At 35.7% G+C, this 18,046-nt stretch overlaps 1 protein-coding gene across 1 annotated transcript; it reads left to right on the top strand.

Annotated features, from left to right (window-relative positions):
• Window positions 1–1,939: 1,939 nt before the first annotated feature.
• LOC139138019 (uncharacterized) lies at window positions 1,940–17,818 on the top strand. Its single transcript, XM_070706238.1, has 12 exons — window positions 1,940–2,834; window positions 3,461–3,612; window positions 4,265–4,342; window positions 5,162–5,264; window positions 6,729–6,893; window positions 7,904–7,989; window positions 8,512–8,681; window positions 9,485–9,576; window positions 10,507–10,588; window positions 10,991–11,037; window positions 11,756–11,971; window positions 12,876–17,818. Exons 1-12 carry the CDS (start codon window positions 1,940–1,942, stop codon window positions 13,160–13,162), a joined length of 2,373 nt encoding a protein of 790 aa, XP_070562339.1. The 3' UTR covers window positions 13,163–17,818.
• Window positions 17,819–18,046: the final 228 nt, after the last annotated feature.

The raw sequence follows: 18,046 nt of genomic DNA, 5'->3' as shown, positions 1-18,046 counted from the left end.
GCCTATTGGGTCCTCTATGTGATGGAGCTACACAAAGCAGGACTGTAAAATATCTGAAACACAAACAACAGCTGAAATAGTTAGAAATCCTGCATGCAAGCTACATTAAAAAAACAACAACAACAATCATCAAAATTAATTTCAGATTAACATTTATTGCAATTTACAAGAAATGAAAACAGTAATTGTTGCAACATAATTAAATCTAATACTTACAAGGGTATACTCACTGAAAATGACATTCTTATGAATGCTACTTGTAAAATCATACTGATAACATAATTTGATGTTATAAAGTTTACCTCATGCATCTGATGCAAAATTGCTAGCTGTTTCACCGGGAAATCCCCTGTGCATTACAGACCACTCATAATTGTCAGCACATTTAGTTCACATCCCAGCTTTGTCAAGCCAAAAGTACTCTACAAATTGACAAGTTCCTTTCAGACATCTGATGTAATTAAACTTTGAGACCCTAGATAACTAAGCAAACCCAGCATAACATTGTCTCTTTCCATGCTGCAGAACACTGTACGAAAAGTCTAATTTGTCATATACTTTACCTGGGTGGTCACAGTTGACAAATTACCACCTTTATACCACATTTGCCAAGTTACCAAGGTAAACATGGTACAAAAGTTGTACTTTGTCAACTGTGACCACCCAGGAAAAGCATGTGACAAATTTGACTTTTCGTACAGTGGAAGATTACACCTTCAAGAAACAACACAAACTGCTTGCTCCTTCATAGACGAGCATACCTTAACAGGGCTGCTGCTTTGCATCTCTTCCTCGGAGTTTTCCAGTATCCTGGAATGTAAAAGATGTAAACACTTTAAATTTGAGGCACAAGGTTAGATCATGGTAAAACACTCAGTACCAAGCTACCAGTACAATGAGGGCAAGGCCTATCTACTGGTATGTTTAGGGAATTTGTGCAAGTATATTGGAATGTTTATTGGCAGCATTCTAAATTACAGTCATGTTCTTAAACACATATTTGACTGCAGGTACACTATTAACAAGTCTTTCTTGGTGCACCAATAATCTGACATGACTACTCAGGGTAAAGTCTCTTAGCATGAAAAAGAGAGCTCTTACAAGTTATTGTCAATGTCATAGGCCTTGCTGCATCACTGCACTTGCAAAAATGTGTAAAACTATGGTTTGAATGTCATGATAATGAATTTTAAATCCAGAATATCAAAATGAATATATTACAAGGCAAGATATGTTAGAGTCACAGTGCAATGTGCTTTTGAGACTTGCAAAGAAGCTGGAAAGACTTTGAGAAAGCATTTTATCACTCTGGCTATGCAACAGCCATAATTGATGATATTCTTCACATGTATATAGTTTGAAATAAGTAAGTGAAGCTCCATTAACTGTAACTACTGTTTATCATCTACACTTTCTTGGACTACTTTCCTCAGCATATTAAAATGCCAAGTATTATGTTTGTAAACACAGCCTGTATTTTTATCATTTTTATAATTGACAAATGAATTCTTGTCCAGCCCTAAATGAAATTTCAACAATAACAATGCTACATGTACATACTGTACTGAGTAGCTAAACATTGTGGACTTCATTATGTTTCAATGACTTGAATGGGAAACTACAGTTGATAAGCAGAACAAAAATGCTGGCAGAAAGCCCCCAAGTTGTGGCTAATGGAGATCCGAACAACAGAACTAAGCCATAATCTACCAAGTAAACATATGATTCATGTGAATGAGGGTATGGTTGATGGTCATATCTGCCTTTTATCTTGAAATAAATTGACAAATGCAGATTTGACATGGCCATGTCCTTGTACAACATCCTAGCACAGCTTTGACGAGCACTCTATGTGTACCACCCATGTACCTGACAACACTGTAGCAGGGGTAATTTTATACACATCCAGATATAGGAATGTGTGCTGTATGTATGTGACATGTTGGTTCTTCAGCAGCTGCGGAGCCCTGATGTGCAAAATGTTGTACAATCCATTTTCAGTGGGAGAAGAGGAAACGTTTTGCCAACTGTGTTTCAAAATCAGCGCACCAGTGCTGGTATTGTGAAACGCAAAAAGACCTCTTTTGCACAGCCTCAGCTCACAAAGAAAAAGAAATTTATGTGCTACAACCTCAAGTTAGTTGTTTTGCCACACATCCCGACCGTGCTCGACAAAGAATGTCCCTGGGATGGTAAGCCATTGACAACAGTGGACTTATGTTTGCAACAAACTTGGGGCGAAGATGCAGTGCGCAAGGAAATAGCAGATGCTCTGCAGGACTGTTTAGACTTCAGTGGAAACTTCATTTATGTGGACTGTAAACACCGGCCAAAGGGTTATGTTAGAAAGCGTGTAGCATCAACTAACTTCAAATACAATGCAAAAGGCTTATATTCCATAAGATCAAGTGGTGCAGTTCATATTATGTTGATGACACCAATTGATTTACAGCCCAATTCAAGGTTCACTCCTGATTTGGAGAATGATGACATTTGTGACGATGACATCCATGAAGTTGATGACATTCGTGTTAATCTGGCAAATACAGCAGAGTTGGAAGATGATGCCTGTAGTCTTGTTCAGGATGAGACACAAGTGACTGTAGACATAGAACAGGACATTGTAACCCAGAGGCAAGAAAGTACCTCAACAGTAAAGGATTTACAGCGGCAAGAGAGTACCCCAACATCTGCAATAAATTCCTTGTTGGAATGCGAGCCTAGTAGACCTAGTCTCTCGACCACAGTGCTATCTGAGTTTGAAAACAGGGTACAACCTTCTGAAAAGACATTTCAAGATTTGTACGTAGTAAAGGAGGAATTTCCAAAGTATGGTAAGTATTTCTCAATTTAAAGCTTTTGTTATATTTACAATGTAAGTTTTCAATCATTATTCAGTCATAGGAGAGCTGCAGTATACTCAATACTAACATGGAACAAAATAATCAGTTGAAATCACCATTTGACAATGATGTATCGAATGTTATGAGTCTATCATAGAATCCAGTGGTAACTAGTGACAGGTTAGGCCACACAGTCATTACTTTCTTAGAGGTTCAGGGAAAAAACTGATGACATTGACTATTACATGGAAAAGGATGTTTTAGAAAATTATGGAAGTGATTAAAATCTATCAATGTGCGATTTTATAATGAAAGTTCTTTTATTTTTAATTATTTTTCATGGTTACAGCGCATGTTGTCATTTGCAAATAACTTGAAAATATCAAGTGAAAATTATGCAAGATGTGCATTCAATGAAATCATAGCCCATAAAGGGATTGTGTACCCCGGAGGCAGGAGACAATTTGTCCTATTGATGGCAGGCAAAATGGTTACCTACTTTTAGGCAACAATTTTGCAAACATTTGTGTGACATGTAATTTCATTTAGCTATAATTGTATGCAAGAGATGTATAATGTATACATTGACAGTCAATTTTTTTGTGTTTTCAATGCAGGTATGCTGAATGTCAATAACACTTGTGCCCTAAATGTCGTCACAGCACTTTTACAGTGTGTTCCAAGTATTATGAAGCTCCTGTGTGACACTTACATGTGCTTGCACTCAAGGAATGAAAACAAAGACAACAGTATTTCTGCAATTATTGAGGTAAATATGCATTATACAGGCCAAGTTAAAGGCATGGTTCAGGCGTCAGATTGTCTTTTGCCAGGAAATTTACTTGCTAGAAAACGCTATGACTCCTCCAAATTCCTCTTACAGACTAGAACAAACTCGATCCCTTGGATCGAATCCCCTACCTTTATGGCGAGCATGGTTTGTCCGTAGTGTTTACTATACATGTTTACATTATATATCATTTTTGCTCACTGAGGAAATGTTATGTTCAGTAAAGTGTCAAGTAAGGAAGGTTTGTGAGATAGTTATTTGACTTTTGAACTATATGTTTCTTTCACATCCGTACTCTGTCAAGGCTTATGTGATATAATTGTAATATTTTGTATGGCTTCTTAGAATGGGTAATAGTTTGCATTATGGAAATCATACTTCATCATCATCTTTATAAATTTTCCCAAAACTGGACTCTGGAAGCCTATACACTACTTTGAAAAAATAATGTTCATAAATATAAAAACGTCATAGATAGTGTTTTGTTCAGATAGTGTTTGAAGCAGTCGATCATAAAAGCTGATGTACTAGATTATGAATTTGTCTCCATGTCGCAGGTTATGTCTCTTCGAGGACAAACAGAATCTTCCGAGACTGAAGTGTATGAGTATGCTGTGGCAAATTTTTTCAGCACTTCCAAGTGTTGCCTGAAAATGGAGATACGGATGAAATCCTTGAGCAAGTTATAAACAAGCTAAAAGAAGAGCAGGTAGGTAAATCAAAATAAATATAAATGTATGTATATCCTCCTTTACAGACACCACAGAGGTAGGATGGTGCATATGTAATCAATAAAGCACACCAAGTATACCATGAGATTTGGACCAGTTCCTAACATACAAGCACAAGTGATAGTTAGTGCATATATGAAGTGAACTGGTCAATTTGAGTGGTATATTACTATCCCTGGTTGTGGTTAATTGCTATTATATCATAACAGTGTATTGAAAAGGATTTTAGCTGTTGCTGAGAACTCCCACATGTGTGAGCATGTTATATTGTGAATATACCACTCTTATTTCCACGTCTCAACCAATCAGATCACTGTTGTTGTGTTGTGAATACTGGTATGATACAGTAAGTAATTATTGTTGTATGCCAGTGAGTTCAAGTGGAAATATGATGTGTATTCTTCCATGTTGGTAATACTAGTACATAAGCAGAGTCAAAATTAAGACAATAGTGAGAATGAAAATTCCAAGTCTACAATGAATTATAGTGTCAAGGAATCTAAATTTACTATAACCCAAACGGGATTCGAACCCCCACACACTCACGGCAACATCGCCTAGCTGATAGGCCTCACACAAACCAGTCGGCCACTAGCTGCTTCCAACCAAAAGAGTTGTCACTGTTGTTGTGCAAAACATGCACATTTCAAATTATGACACGTTTAAAACACATAATCATTCATTGGTAACAAATGTTCTCCAAATAGCGTAAAATAGTTTGTCATACATGTGATATTCAGTGTTTGTGATATAATGGCCATGAAATGTTGACATAATAACATTAATTAACTTTACAGGATCTGACCAATCCAATCCATAAATTGTTTTATGGGAAACGGAGCAGACTGTGGATGATACCTGGTGTAGAAGAGAGTGAAATGGTTCAAGAAAATATGAATAATATCCTTTTATGAATCTGTAGCATTCATTTCAAAGCTACATGTCTCACATGTTTAACCCTTTACCTGCCAGACAGTATCACTTCCCCATCAGGCAAGTCAGTAAAAAGCGGTATTGATCCAAAACATGACGCATTTTCACCCACTTGGTTTGGTCTGTTATAGCATCTTTAGTCCACAAAAATCAAGTTTACAGTATTTATGTTTTCAACAGCTTTCAAATGTACAGTATTATATTAAAAATAGACACCATACATGTATGTATATGTTTTGTTTCATTAGTTTTAAACATCTTTACCTGGTGGTGAAATATGGACTTGGCAGGAAAAGGGTTAAAGAAGCTGAAGGAATTCCTGGGAATCTTACCTACTTCATTTACTACATGTTGTATCATGTATGCCTGCTTGCCTGTGTGGAGCAGTGCATGCATGTGTGCAACATCTTGCATATGCTCGTAGCCTGCTTATACATGTACATGAATATCTGCAATGTTCATCTGCATTCAGCTTGAAATCATTGCACCAGCAGCTTATGATTTTACCATTTTCAATAGATTACACTGACAGCAGACACAGGACTTCTTTAGATTGAAAGTACAAAGACTCGGCAAGTTCGTCCATACGTTGCATAAAATTTAAAAGTAAAATATACACAAAGTTCTGACAATATCGGAATCATTCAATGACTGTCCCCTATGATGATGTTATGGGGGCAATTATATATTTGTCTGTGTAATGAAAGTCACCATATTTAATGGTGGGCTCATGAGGAAAAGGATGTGAAGATGCTGAAAACAATTACACACTCAAAACTACAAACCTATTAACTTTACATTTTATGCACATATTCCTAATTTGATATACACAATTATTGAAACCATGTTGATACTGTAAGTTACATGCATGGAAAAGTATCAAAAAATGTCAACATAGGCATTACAGGTCAATCACTCATATTTTACACAACATTAAACATATGGCATCATTTTTTATTGCCAATTTGCCTTAATTTGTGTTTTGGTACCAGTTTATTCATATGGATTATATGCAAATACATAGTTGAAATAAATGGGTACATGCTAAAATATTGTAACTAATATTTACTGGACTTTAAGTATTTTGTTGTGATTGTCATAGTTTGATGATATTCAAGATTATTGAAATGCTTTGGGATCACAATGTGGAAATGGGAAGAGTGCAATCAATCATCAAAGATGCTACTCTGAAAACATACCTTGTAACTTTCATATTTTTCAAGTGTATTCCTTTTCACATTTAGATACACATTAGTTGAAACTTAAGTTCCTGAAAGGTGAACAACCTCTTAAGATTGGTTAAAAATCACAATCTCAAAACTTGTTGAAATAAATTACCATTTGTAGTGGTGGTGATTTATAATGCACACAAAGAGAACTACATATTCACCAAATGTGTAATGTTATTTTTATGCCTTAATTATATATCACTGTCATGGTATTCTTACCACATCCCCCCGTCATTTGATGGAGTGATAGCAGCTCTACCTAGCCTATTTAATGCCATGCTAACAAGACGTCATATTTATAAGTTTGGTGATATGGCTCCACATATTCAACAAGAATTCCACAGAAGATGCAACACAATGACTGAAGGTAGAGAGAATTTGAGAAAATATTACTTGAGAGTCCCACTTATTAATTTTTAAAATAAAACACAGGTAGACTGGCAGACACACGCAAATATATTCAGGCACACAAGCAGCTTTAGTATTATGGAAAATTGTAACATACCAGTGTGTTTTCAGAGAACGGGCCCATAAGTTGCATTGTGAATGTGCCCATTTTTTTGTTGGCCGCCATTTTATGAGTGCTGCACCTGTTTATTATTTAATCTGTTAAAAAAATGTAGGCATGGTCAAAATAAGCAAGCAGTGATACTTCTGTGCATGCCCTTCACTTAGCACATTTACCTGTGATGAACCAACTTTGATCTCAAAATACAATCATGAAAATAATGCATAAAATTTGCAGCTATTGTGGCTTTAAGGCCCAGACCTGACTTTTGAACTGAAATTGTCATATATACATGTACCCTGCAATGATGATATCATAATAGTCTTAACTTGTGACAATAAAACGGCACAATAAATATATTTCAATTGCTTCATACCATGCTATTGCAAGGACGGTATTGGCTGTACAGTAATTACATGTATCAGTAGTGATGTTGCTGTAACTATTTTGCTATTGTGCTTGAAAAGGAAAGTCAATTTTTTAGTTGACGAATGCAATGTTCCCTATAAATGCAAAACTTTAGATCAGCCTCAAACCAACCAAATTGCCTCAATTTGAAAATGGGATGTAAAGCTAGAACAATCCCTTGGAATGTACATGTAGCACAATACAATGCACCCATTAGGCAGCTTTAACTGAAAGCCTCTCTGTACTTCTAGTGACATGTATAGGCCATTGTTATTAACCTTTTCACCACCATGGTTTGGCCCAATCCCATTGTTATCAATGGTGAGTGTGGACCTGTTTACAGGGAATTGGGGTGAACAGGTGAAAGCTGTGTATGTTTATAAGTAGAATTTATGAGTAAATATTGCATGTATAGATGCATTATGTAATGGGGTATATGTATAATTCTTTTTATCATTTAGATTCACCAGTTAACCACATTGATTTTTGGACTGAATGCCCAGATTTGCTTTCCATAACGATTGAGCGACAGGGATCATCTGGAAAGGCAAGTTCATAACCCATTATTCCTGTTTTATTAAAATTCTTAAACAAGTACTTATTGTTCAGTATTGAATGTGTTTGGTTCACATATAAGCATATTAACATTGAAGTATGTATTGGCCATTCATTGACCATGCCATTGATTGATCATTGATCATATGACTTACACCCATGGATGAGTTCGTAATGGGGACTTTATGCCCAAGAGAAATAGCCATGTCAAATGTCAAACTTTTATTTGTCACCATGCACCTTCATGCCTTTGGAGACTGGTCAATGGGTCAAAGAGAACACTTTCCATTATTCTAAGCTACACTGGTTTGATGAAGCTCTTGAAGAATGACATATGAATGTTTCAGACCCCACCGAAGAGAAATAAACTTTTTCATCACCATTTTTCATGCAACTTTCCCTTTGAATAATTATAACTACATCTGAGAGACTGATTATGATTAAACCGGTCTTGCTAAGCTTTGTGGAGAAAAATTAAGCTATAATTGTATTAAAATTGTATTTATTTCCATAGATAAACAGTGCTGTTTCAGTTCCACAAGAATTCATTATTGAAGATTTAATGGAACCACAAGATTTCCTTGCCCATTACACAAAAACAAACCTTGAACTGGTTGCAGTAATAGTGCATTCAGAGATCAGAGAACACTACTTCCTCTTGACAAAAAGAAATATGTCTGAATGGTAAGAATGGACCTTCACTTATTGCAGTGTCTATAGAAAATGTAATGATGAGCAACCTCTTAAAAGGAAAGATTGAGTAATAAACTTTTAACTCCAGCAAATGCGAAGTATGCATATCCGATTGTGCATTTATCAGATACATGTACAATGTAGCTAGGTATCTTGAGTAAATGGTAATTAGATATATTTTAATGTCACAGTAGAGCTTAGCCCCTAAGATTACACTCATGTAATTTCAATAGAGTGAAAGTTAACTTTTCGTGTAACTTTGGTTTGGACAAAGTTATTTCAAGATACTCCTCTTCATCACAGGTGTTGATATAGCCTCAGTGGCTATGCCTGCAGCATGGAAGTCTTGCTTACACCAACTACTGAAGATGTTGCATTGTACTTTGTGTCAGATGGCGTGACCCTTGTCACGAGACAGCTAGGCTGCCTGCGTGCAAAATGTGCATGGGTATAAATGTTATCAAACAATGTGATATGTTTCAGCAAAATTGTAAATGTTAATGCTCCCTACTTTAATTTTTTCCTCTTAATTTATTATTCTTTATAGCTGTATTGCAGTCAAATATCAGCCGAAGTAAAACCCATTGAATCTGTATAGGCCATGACACATGATAATTGATACAATCACAAGAATCATAGCATTAGAATGGTGGCAATTTTGTAGTCACAAGTCATCTTACTGCTCTCACTCATGCAAATGAGTGACACATGTGCACTGTGTTCAGCAGTCCACTGCACCAGCTATTCAAATTTATGCATATTTTAACCCTCACATTTTTGTTGTGTCAATTTAGGTTTATATATGATGACAGCAAAGTCGCATCGTTCCAAATGACTACTTCTCTGTGGAAATATTTGCAAGGGGGATCACGCAACGATTCCATTGATATCCTATATATATGTATAAGCTAAACATTGTTTATATGTCAAGGACAGCATATATTGACAATGTTTATGGTATGTATGTATGATATATATATATATATATATATATATATATATATATATATATATATAATATATATATATATATATATATATATATATATATATATATATATATATGTATGTATGTAAGTATGTATGTATGTATGTATGTATACTATGCTTTACTTTATCTTTATATCAAAAGTAAATGCCAAATAGTTCCTTTTTGGGGTGACCTTGGATGACCTGCTCTATTTTAGGTGTCACAGATGTAAGAGGATAACACTTGTCATGAACAAAGTTGCATAAGGTCTATTTAAAAATACTAGTATGCATTTCCTCTGACCAAACCTATACTATTTGGAAACCTTCTTACCCTGAACTTCTTTCACATTTTAAAAGTCATGCATAATTTTGCCAAATTAACAATGAAAATAGTTGAACCACCAAACTACAAACCATTTCCTGATAACTTGTTTATGGAAACAAATAATTTTATTTAATGCCTACAGTACATTTGGATGATTTATATCTTAAATGACAACAAATTGCTGTCATTTATTGAGTGAAAAGCTAACAATAGGGATTGAGAGCAGTTTATGATAAATTGTGGTAAATGCATTGCATTAAACAGCTTGTTGGTGTAGTCCAATTCCTGTATTTATAAATGTGCGGCAATTATTTTTGCTTTTTGCCTTCAACCATGACCAACTGCATGGTGCTCTCCTTGCTTGCCCTGGTACTTCTCCTGAACTTCCAGCTGTTCGTGGCAAGTGGAAGCAGTCCTGCCTGCACAAAGGAGTAAATGTGCTGCATAAATATACATGTAGTTTCATTTTATTTAGATTATGTTGTAGTGAAAAGTCAGATTCCTTAACTTGTGTTCCAATGGCTGCATTCTATGCCACAAGCAATACAATGTCAGCTGAACCAGAAGTCAGCCATGAGGCCTTGACAATTGCAAGGAAAAGGTAAAACCTGTAGTTGAATTCACATCATAATTAAATGCATGCCATGTAGCAATGAGACGTGAGCTTCATTTTGTGTAGCTGTAGTAAAGCTTAGTCTTATGTATAGCTCTGACAATTCAAAAACTAAAGAAAAATGATGGTTTGCCTGTGACAGCAGGAATTTTGAAATGTTATGCATTAAACCATACATGTACAATTGTCAAATATGTTCTGACCTTATATGCACTGGGATAGCACTATTTGTACAGCAGACCAGCTACCTAACATGAGATTGAAATTGATACAAAGATGATCATGCATGTATGATATTCATCTCCATCAGCAGTGCCAGTAATTGCAAGCATGGATATCAGTAAATTGATGCCTTTAAATGTTATCCTCTACATAATATGTTAATTTCAGACTACAGATACATATTGCATCTGAAAACTGGACATCCCAAACAGGCAGTAAGTATTGTATGTAGTTATATGTACATGTATTTGATGAGAATGGAGTGCTATAAGAGATCTGTTCATATAACCACTCTTGAAAGTGAATGGTCTCCAAGAGAGATAATAATGTCACTGGCGGCCTTCGAAAGTAAATCAGCCAAAATGTTCCTCACATTATTGGCCAATGATTACATGGGTATTGCTCATAGTAGCTCATAAACTGAACGTTCCGATCTGTGGCTAGTTTCTGCATCTGTATATGGTTGTAAATGTATGTATGTATGTATGTGTGTGTGTGTGTATGTGTGTATGTGTGTCTGTATGTATGTATGTATGCATGCATGTTTATGCATGTATGTATGCATGAATGTATGTCTCTATGTACAGTATGTATGTATGTATATATGTACTGGTATGTATGTATGGGTATGTTATGCATCTGCATGTCTATCCACATCAAAACTCCAAAGCTGCAGCGTACCATCTTTGTATTTGGTATACAGGTTCACCCAAAGGTGGCGATGTGAATTTGTTAGAATGAACATGTACTTTCAAAAGTATGAAAATGAGGTAAAGAATGAGAAAATCCAGTAAATCGCTAAAACTCTGAAACCGCAGGCCACGTTTTGCTGACAGTTGGTGTGCATGCAGGTTCTTTATGGTGACTAGTACTTAGATTTGTGATGATCGTTGTGAAAGATACATAATAACATGTTCATATACTTTTTTTCAGTGGAGTTCGAGGACATATTCACTGCAATTGATCACAAATTTAAGGGTGTAGTTGGTCTCAATCACATCAAGGAGAATGTCAAAGCCATCATTGCACGTCACACATTAAATATTATAAGGAAAGCTGTAGGAATGCATCCAGAAGAGGAGCCATTGAATTTGATTTTTGTCGGTGGCCCAGGTACATGTAAGACAACGGTAGCAAGATTGCTTGCAGGTAATTAACCCAACATTAGATATTATCATCTTCCTGCAGTCTCCTGTATGAATTGTTTTGTAAAGGCATGCATGGAGATAGCAAGGAGAATAAGGAGTCACAATGTGTGCTTATTAATTATATGTATCCTAACTTTGCTCTGGCATTCTAATATCACTATTGCATGAACATCCTTTCACCATGACTGAGATATATGTAATGCAGACTGAATTTGACTGAAAAGCATGTGTTATAACCTTTGGACTTCAGTGAAAGAATGTTAATTTCTCATCACAATAAGCCATTGTATGTCAATTTTTGGCAAAGTTGAGACTCTTGTTTTTATTATGTGAAACTGAAGACATGGTACATTTGCCTGTATATTTTTATCGCATTATGAAGCTCCAATTTTCCCAGGCATTCCATAGATCAAGTTAGGCTTACAATATGTGGCAAATAAGCTCTATTGCACAAGTGAAAGACTGCAATGAATCCAGCATTTCAGTCAAATACTGATTGTTTATAGGAATTTTTCCATAGTCTGCTAGGTCTCACATGGGTGTTGATTATAATTATTATTTTCCTCCCGAGAAAATGTTGAAACACTCGCTATTTAGCTGTCCACATAGCATCTGTAAGCATAAAATTCAATGTTATTATTTAAATTGTAAGTCTATAGGTCCAGACGAGAATACACTTGTCAACAATGACAATGCAGTTTACACCTGTTTGGGTTGAGTTGACAAGCTGAACACCCTATGGGAAAAGTCATGAAAACCAAATTTGATTATGAATATGATTCAACTTAGTTAATTTGATAGCTTAACCAATTTACATTTAGGAGAATTATGATCATGATCCCGTGCACATCTATCACAGTTCTAACTTTCAAATTTGTGAAAATTTAACTTTATCATCCCTTTAGGTTGTTTACATTCTGCGGGCATTATACAACGAGACCATACTGAGGAAGTGCAAAGAGATGATCTCGTTGCATCTCACATTGGACAGTCCGAAGAAAAAACAAACAAAGCAGTGCAACGTGCCAATGGTGGTGTTCTGTTCATTGACGAAGCTTATACATTGTACAAACACAATAGTGTCAATGACTTTGGTATGGATGTTATCAATACGTTGATGAAGTACATGAATAATGATCTACCATCATGCCCATCGCCTGTCATCATCATGAGTGGCTATAGGAATAGATGACTAAATTCCTTGAAAGTAATGAGGGATTGAAGAGGCGTTTTCGCAGTCCGTGGATTTTTCCAAACTATACACCGTTGGAGCTAGCACAAATATTCAAGCAAATTTGCAGCACGCAAGGATTCCAGCTGGAGAGCCAGACAAATCTCACAGATATATTTAGTGCGATTCCAGCACAGATTAGGATTTCACTTAATGGATCTCTCTGTGCACGTTTATTGTCACACATCAAAGATATCATTGACAGACGTGTAATGCAAAAGAAACAAATCAGTCATATTGCTCTAATACAATTGAGCAGTATAACCAATGAAGATATTGTGGCAGCCCTTCAACAAGTCTGCAGTTACAGTACTATCACACAGACACAAAAGGAATGTGATCATTTGTGTGCAAGCACACAGACAGAATGTGAGATGTCTGATACACAGACACAGACAGATTTGTCTGCAAACACTCAGACAGAATGTGACATGTTTGACACACAGACACAGACAGTGTGTGAGTATTTGTCTGCAAACACTCAGACAGAATGTGAGATGTTTGACACACAGACACAGACAGATTTGTCTTCAAACACACAGACAGAATGTGAGATGTCTGACACACAGACACAGACAGTGTGTGAGTATTTGTCTTCAAACACACAGACAGAATGTGAGATGATTGACACAAAGACACAGACAGTGTGTGAGTATTTGTCTGCAAACACTCAGACAGAATGTGAGATGATTGACACACAGACACAGACTGTGTGTGAGTATTTGTCTGCAAACACTCAGACAGAATGTGAGATGTCTGACACACAGACACAGACTGTGTGTGAGTATTTGTCTGCAAGCACACAGACAGAATGTGAGATGTTTGACACACAGACACACACAGATTTGTCTTCAAACACAGACAAAATGTGAGATGTCTGACACACAGACACAGACAGTGTGTGAGTATTTGTCTTCAAACACACAGACAGAATGTGAGATGTCTGACACACAGACAGATTTGTTAGCAAACACACAGACAGAATGTGAGATGTGTGACACACAGACAGATTTGTTAGCAAACACACCGACAGAATGTGAGATGTCTGACACACAGACAGATTTGTCAGCAAACACACAGACAGAATATGAGGTGTCTGACACACAGACAGAGAGTGAGTATTTGTCTGCAAACACACAGACAGAATGTGAGATGTCTGACACACAGACACAGACAGAGGGTGCACGTTTTACTGCAAACACACATACACAAACAGGATGTGGGCATGATGTAGAGTCACACACAAACTCAGAAAGTAATGAATCATCGTCAAACTTAAAACCAGTGACAAAGCATACTGATGTAGACCATACTTTGACAGCTGTAGGTACAATAAATAGTACAGCAGACATGCAGATAAAAACTCATGTAAATGTCACCCATAAATATTATTATACAAGGGCAGCAGCTCGACTAGCTGGATCTCAAAACGGAAAATTGAAGTAATTATGTCTTTCACTCACAAATATTAATAGTAAATTGTTGAAAGTAATATTGCATTACATGGCACTAATTTGAATACAGTATGGGGACAATTAAGGTTTGTGTTGTATTTGTGATGTGGACCATAAAGGTGTCTGTTTGAAATGCCTTTTATGAACGTTTTTGTCTTGGAAATCCATGAATGCTGCATAGACAGAGAGATTTCCTGTGTTTTACCATGTTTTGCTCACACAATGTGTTTATGGTGTTAGCAATTGTTTTTAGTTCCCAAATTTCCACATGTATAGGTAGCAAAGTAGCAGGTATCCACATACCGGTATGTCCGGAAAATTGAGTAAGCTACAGGTGTTTGTGTAAATGTACATGTATACATTTCAACCCATCCAGATCAAAATCTTGTGTATCAGCATCTGATTCATCTTTATCTTTGGTGCATGTAGTTGCACCAAAGGGTAGAAATGTGAATCATGTGAATTTGTCCATGTATAAGTATTTAAATGAAGTTCAGGAAGGCAAAAGCCTATGAATCGTTGAATTTGGATCAGAAATCACTGACCGAACTGGTTTTGAAACTTGATCCAGCGATTAATTTATGTAGTTCAATAACACTGTAGTATATAAATTCAGGATGCTAACTGAAGTTTAGATAGTTATAGTTGTCCAGCTTTTGCGGATCAGATATACATGTAGCTTGGAAGCAAGTGAGTTAAATCAATCAACCTGATGTTTTATCATTGATTCTTTTATAGTGTTGAATGCCACTACGGTATACTGACATTATGTGCATGTCATTGTCTACATGTATCAAGACCTTTTAGAGGGAGACATTGTGACTGTGTTTCCAGAGGATGGTTAGGTTCAAATACGTGCATTGGAATTCACAAATTGCTTGTTAGATATTTATACAGGTTGCAATGTATGGTGGGAGATATGTACAACCTAGTTTAAGTAACGAGAGGCTTGTTTTTCAGTTTTAATGAGTTTTGATGTTAATGATATATGACGTAGGCTAATTATTCTCATGAGCTTCAGTGTAATTAAATCATCATCACGCAAAGGTAGTACAAATGGATACAGGCTATGAATGTTTCTGTTTTTCTATGATCATAAGACCTATTCCGATATTATACTGAGCACAAGGGTAGTTGTATTGATATATAATTGTCAATGTATCAGCTGCATTTTCATGCTTGTGTTTTTGTTTGTGTGTCAGTTTTCATTAAAATGTTTTTAAATTTGTTATTGTACCCAGATTAGACCATATCCTATAATTCCAAAAAAATTTGCTTTGTTCTTATTTGCTACATTTGAAAACTGAATGTTGTATCAGGTACAAGTAGGTTAGATCACTTTTTTAAAATTGACATGCATATCGTTAGTTTTCATACAATAATATTATTCCTATTGTTTGGAAGGACTGAAATTACTGGTTATCGAGATTGGACAACGCCACGCTTGTTCATGTAAAACATGGAATGTAAGCATAGAGTTTACAGCGTTATGGCATGGCTTTTTTGTTTACACTAAAATAATTGTAGTGATTGTTAATTGTAGTTGGTTTGGAAGCTTTAATTTTGCACCCTTTGGAAAATGCTTCAATTTTTAATATTTTTTTCTGTGGCATATTTTTGTTCTAATATATCACTGTGCCCTTTTTCAATGTGCAAGCAAGCAAATGAACAAGTCCACATGCTGAATGACCAAATTGAAGTTTGGTAGTTCCTAACCATATCATGAGCCATCAGTGTACATTTTTGTCACATTCATTTAACTTCACATGTTCACTGTTACATCTTCTTTGATGTTGCGTTATTGTTTTATATACTGGGAAATCTGTTGTTTTCTTTTGTAAATGCACCACTCACCAGTGTACAAATGCATTGATATTGTAGATGTATCAGAGTTCCCCTGGAAACACAAGTGCAATCTTATTAAGGGACAACAGGTCAATGTTACTAGGGCTCCCAAAGCGTTTACCTATTTACATATAAATCTTCACAAAAACAGTGTGAATCCATCAGTTAATTTGCCCCGTTTACTATGCTTCACTCAGAAATAATTGTTTAATATTTTATGTTTGAATTGGTGCCAACCAAGGCTTTGTATACTTGCATACCATTCAACTTCTCTATGATTAGCCGTGATCAACCTTTGATAAAACATGATCAGCCAATATGCTTCCAAAGTTTTCACAACAAAACAATGGAAAGTTTTGCAAAGAGCACCCTCTTTGAAGGGTTTTGCATTCAATTACAGACGCATTGGAAACACAAATTTTGTCAATAATTTCCTCAGTATCAGAAATAATAACTGCTGGAAATTAAATGTATTCATTCTGCCACTGGATTCATACATTTCTGTAAATTCCTAGGTCATAAAATGTAAAAATTCTGGAAACAGATCATGTGTAGGAGTAATTTTTGATCATGTGCATGTTCATGAAAGTTAACTTCATGAAAACAAAGCAATATGTGAAGCTTTTGTAACCTTGCATCATGCTTTTTGAAGAGACATACAAATGTCCCTCCGTCAGTGAATTTGATTATCATGGCCGCATATGAACCCTGTATCATTGTTTAATGATTTTGCAATTGCTTTAGTAAACCTACCTAAATGTCACCTCATCACCGCTAAAGTGCACTTATATTGTTTCTTTCACTTGTAGATTGCCTGCAAATGTAGCGTCTTTATGTTTATATGATCATGCACTTGCCACATGCATTTATGTAAGATTCCACACATTACTGATTGACATTATCAGATATTGTGTTGCAACACAAAGCATTTTACACCCTGATGATTGAGAAAACTTTTTGATGCTTGTCTCAGGTGAAACTGTTTTTCACAAAGTTTAACTTAATATTTATTGGCAACTCAACTTATTGTGCAACAATTGCCTCAACAGTACATAAAAGAAACATTGCACTGGTGACTACAAAGATATATAAAATAGAGATAAGTGTACTTGAGTTCAAATGACTGACCCAGGGAACTGATAGGCAAAAAAAAAAAGCACTTTTATTGTCTTCTTATAAAAATAAGTTCAGGTTAATGAACATGCCATGTAAAGTTATCATTGCTGTCATACCATAGAGGCTCTTGTTTAATAAAAAGTTGGTGAATATTGCTCAAGTTAGTTGTTCATTGACAAATAAAGATTGTTATGTGACTTGACAGAGCTGAAATGACTTGTCTGTTCTTGTGTTTCTAATTCTTCGTCCTTTCATTTCAATTAATTAAAACACTTGGTGAACAAAAACTTTTATCACCTTTCCACAAGGCTTTGATTATGGAGTAGAGTTATCTTTTTATTTGCATGAAACATTCTCATAACCTTTTATTCATTATGTATTTAAAGGACAGTTCACAAATGCATATGTGCTAGCTTTTTGCATCCTTGGC

The sequence above is a fragment of the Ptychodera flava genome, chromosome 8 (assembly GCF_041260155.1).
Source record: "Ptychodera flava strain L36383 chromosome 8, AS_Pfla_20210202, whole genome shotgun sequence".
In the NCBI taxonomy this organism is placed as follows: Eukaryota; Metazoa; Hemichordata; class Enteropneusta; family Ptychoderidae; genus Ptychodera; species Ptychodera flava.
This window is presented reverse-complemented; position numbering and strand designations above follow the sequence as displayed.

Bases quoted from the DNA above. Each gene is read 5' to 3' on its own strand.
- LOC139138019 (XM_070706238.1), top strand. From the start codon at position 1,940: ATGTTGGTTCTTCAGCAGCTGCGGAGCCCTGATGTGCAAAATGTTGTA. The intron at 10,589-10,990 runs GTAAAACCTGTA...TGTTAATTTCAG, and splicing joins TTGACAATTGCAAGGAAAAG to ACTACAGATACATATTGCAT. The intron at 11,972-12,875 runs GTAATTAACCCA...TCATCCCTTTAG, and splicing joins GGTAGCAAGATTGCTTGCAG to GTTGTTTACATTCTGCGGGC.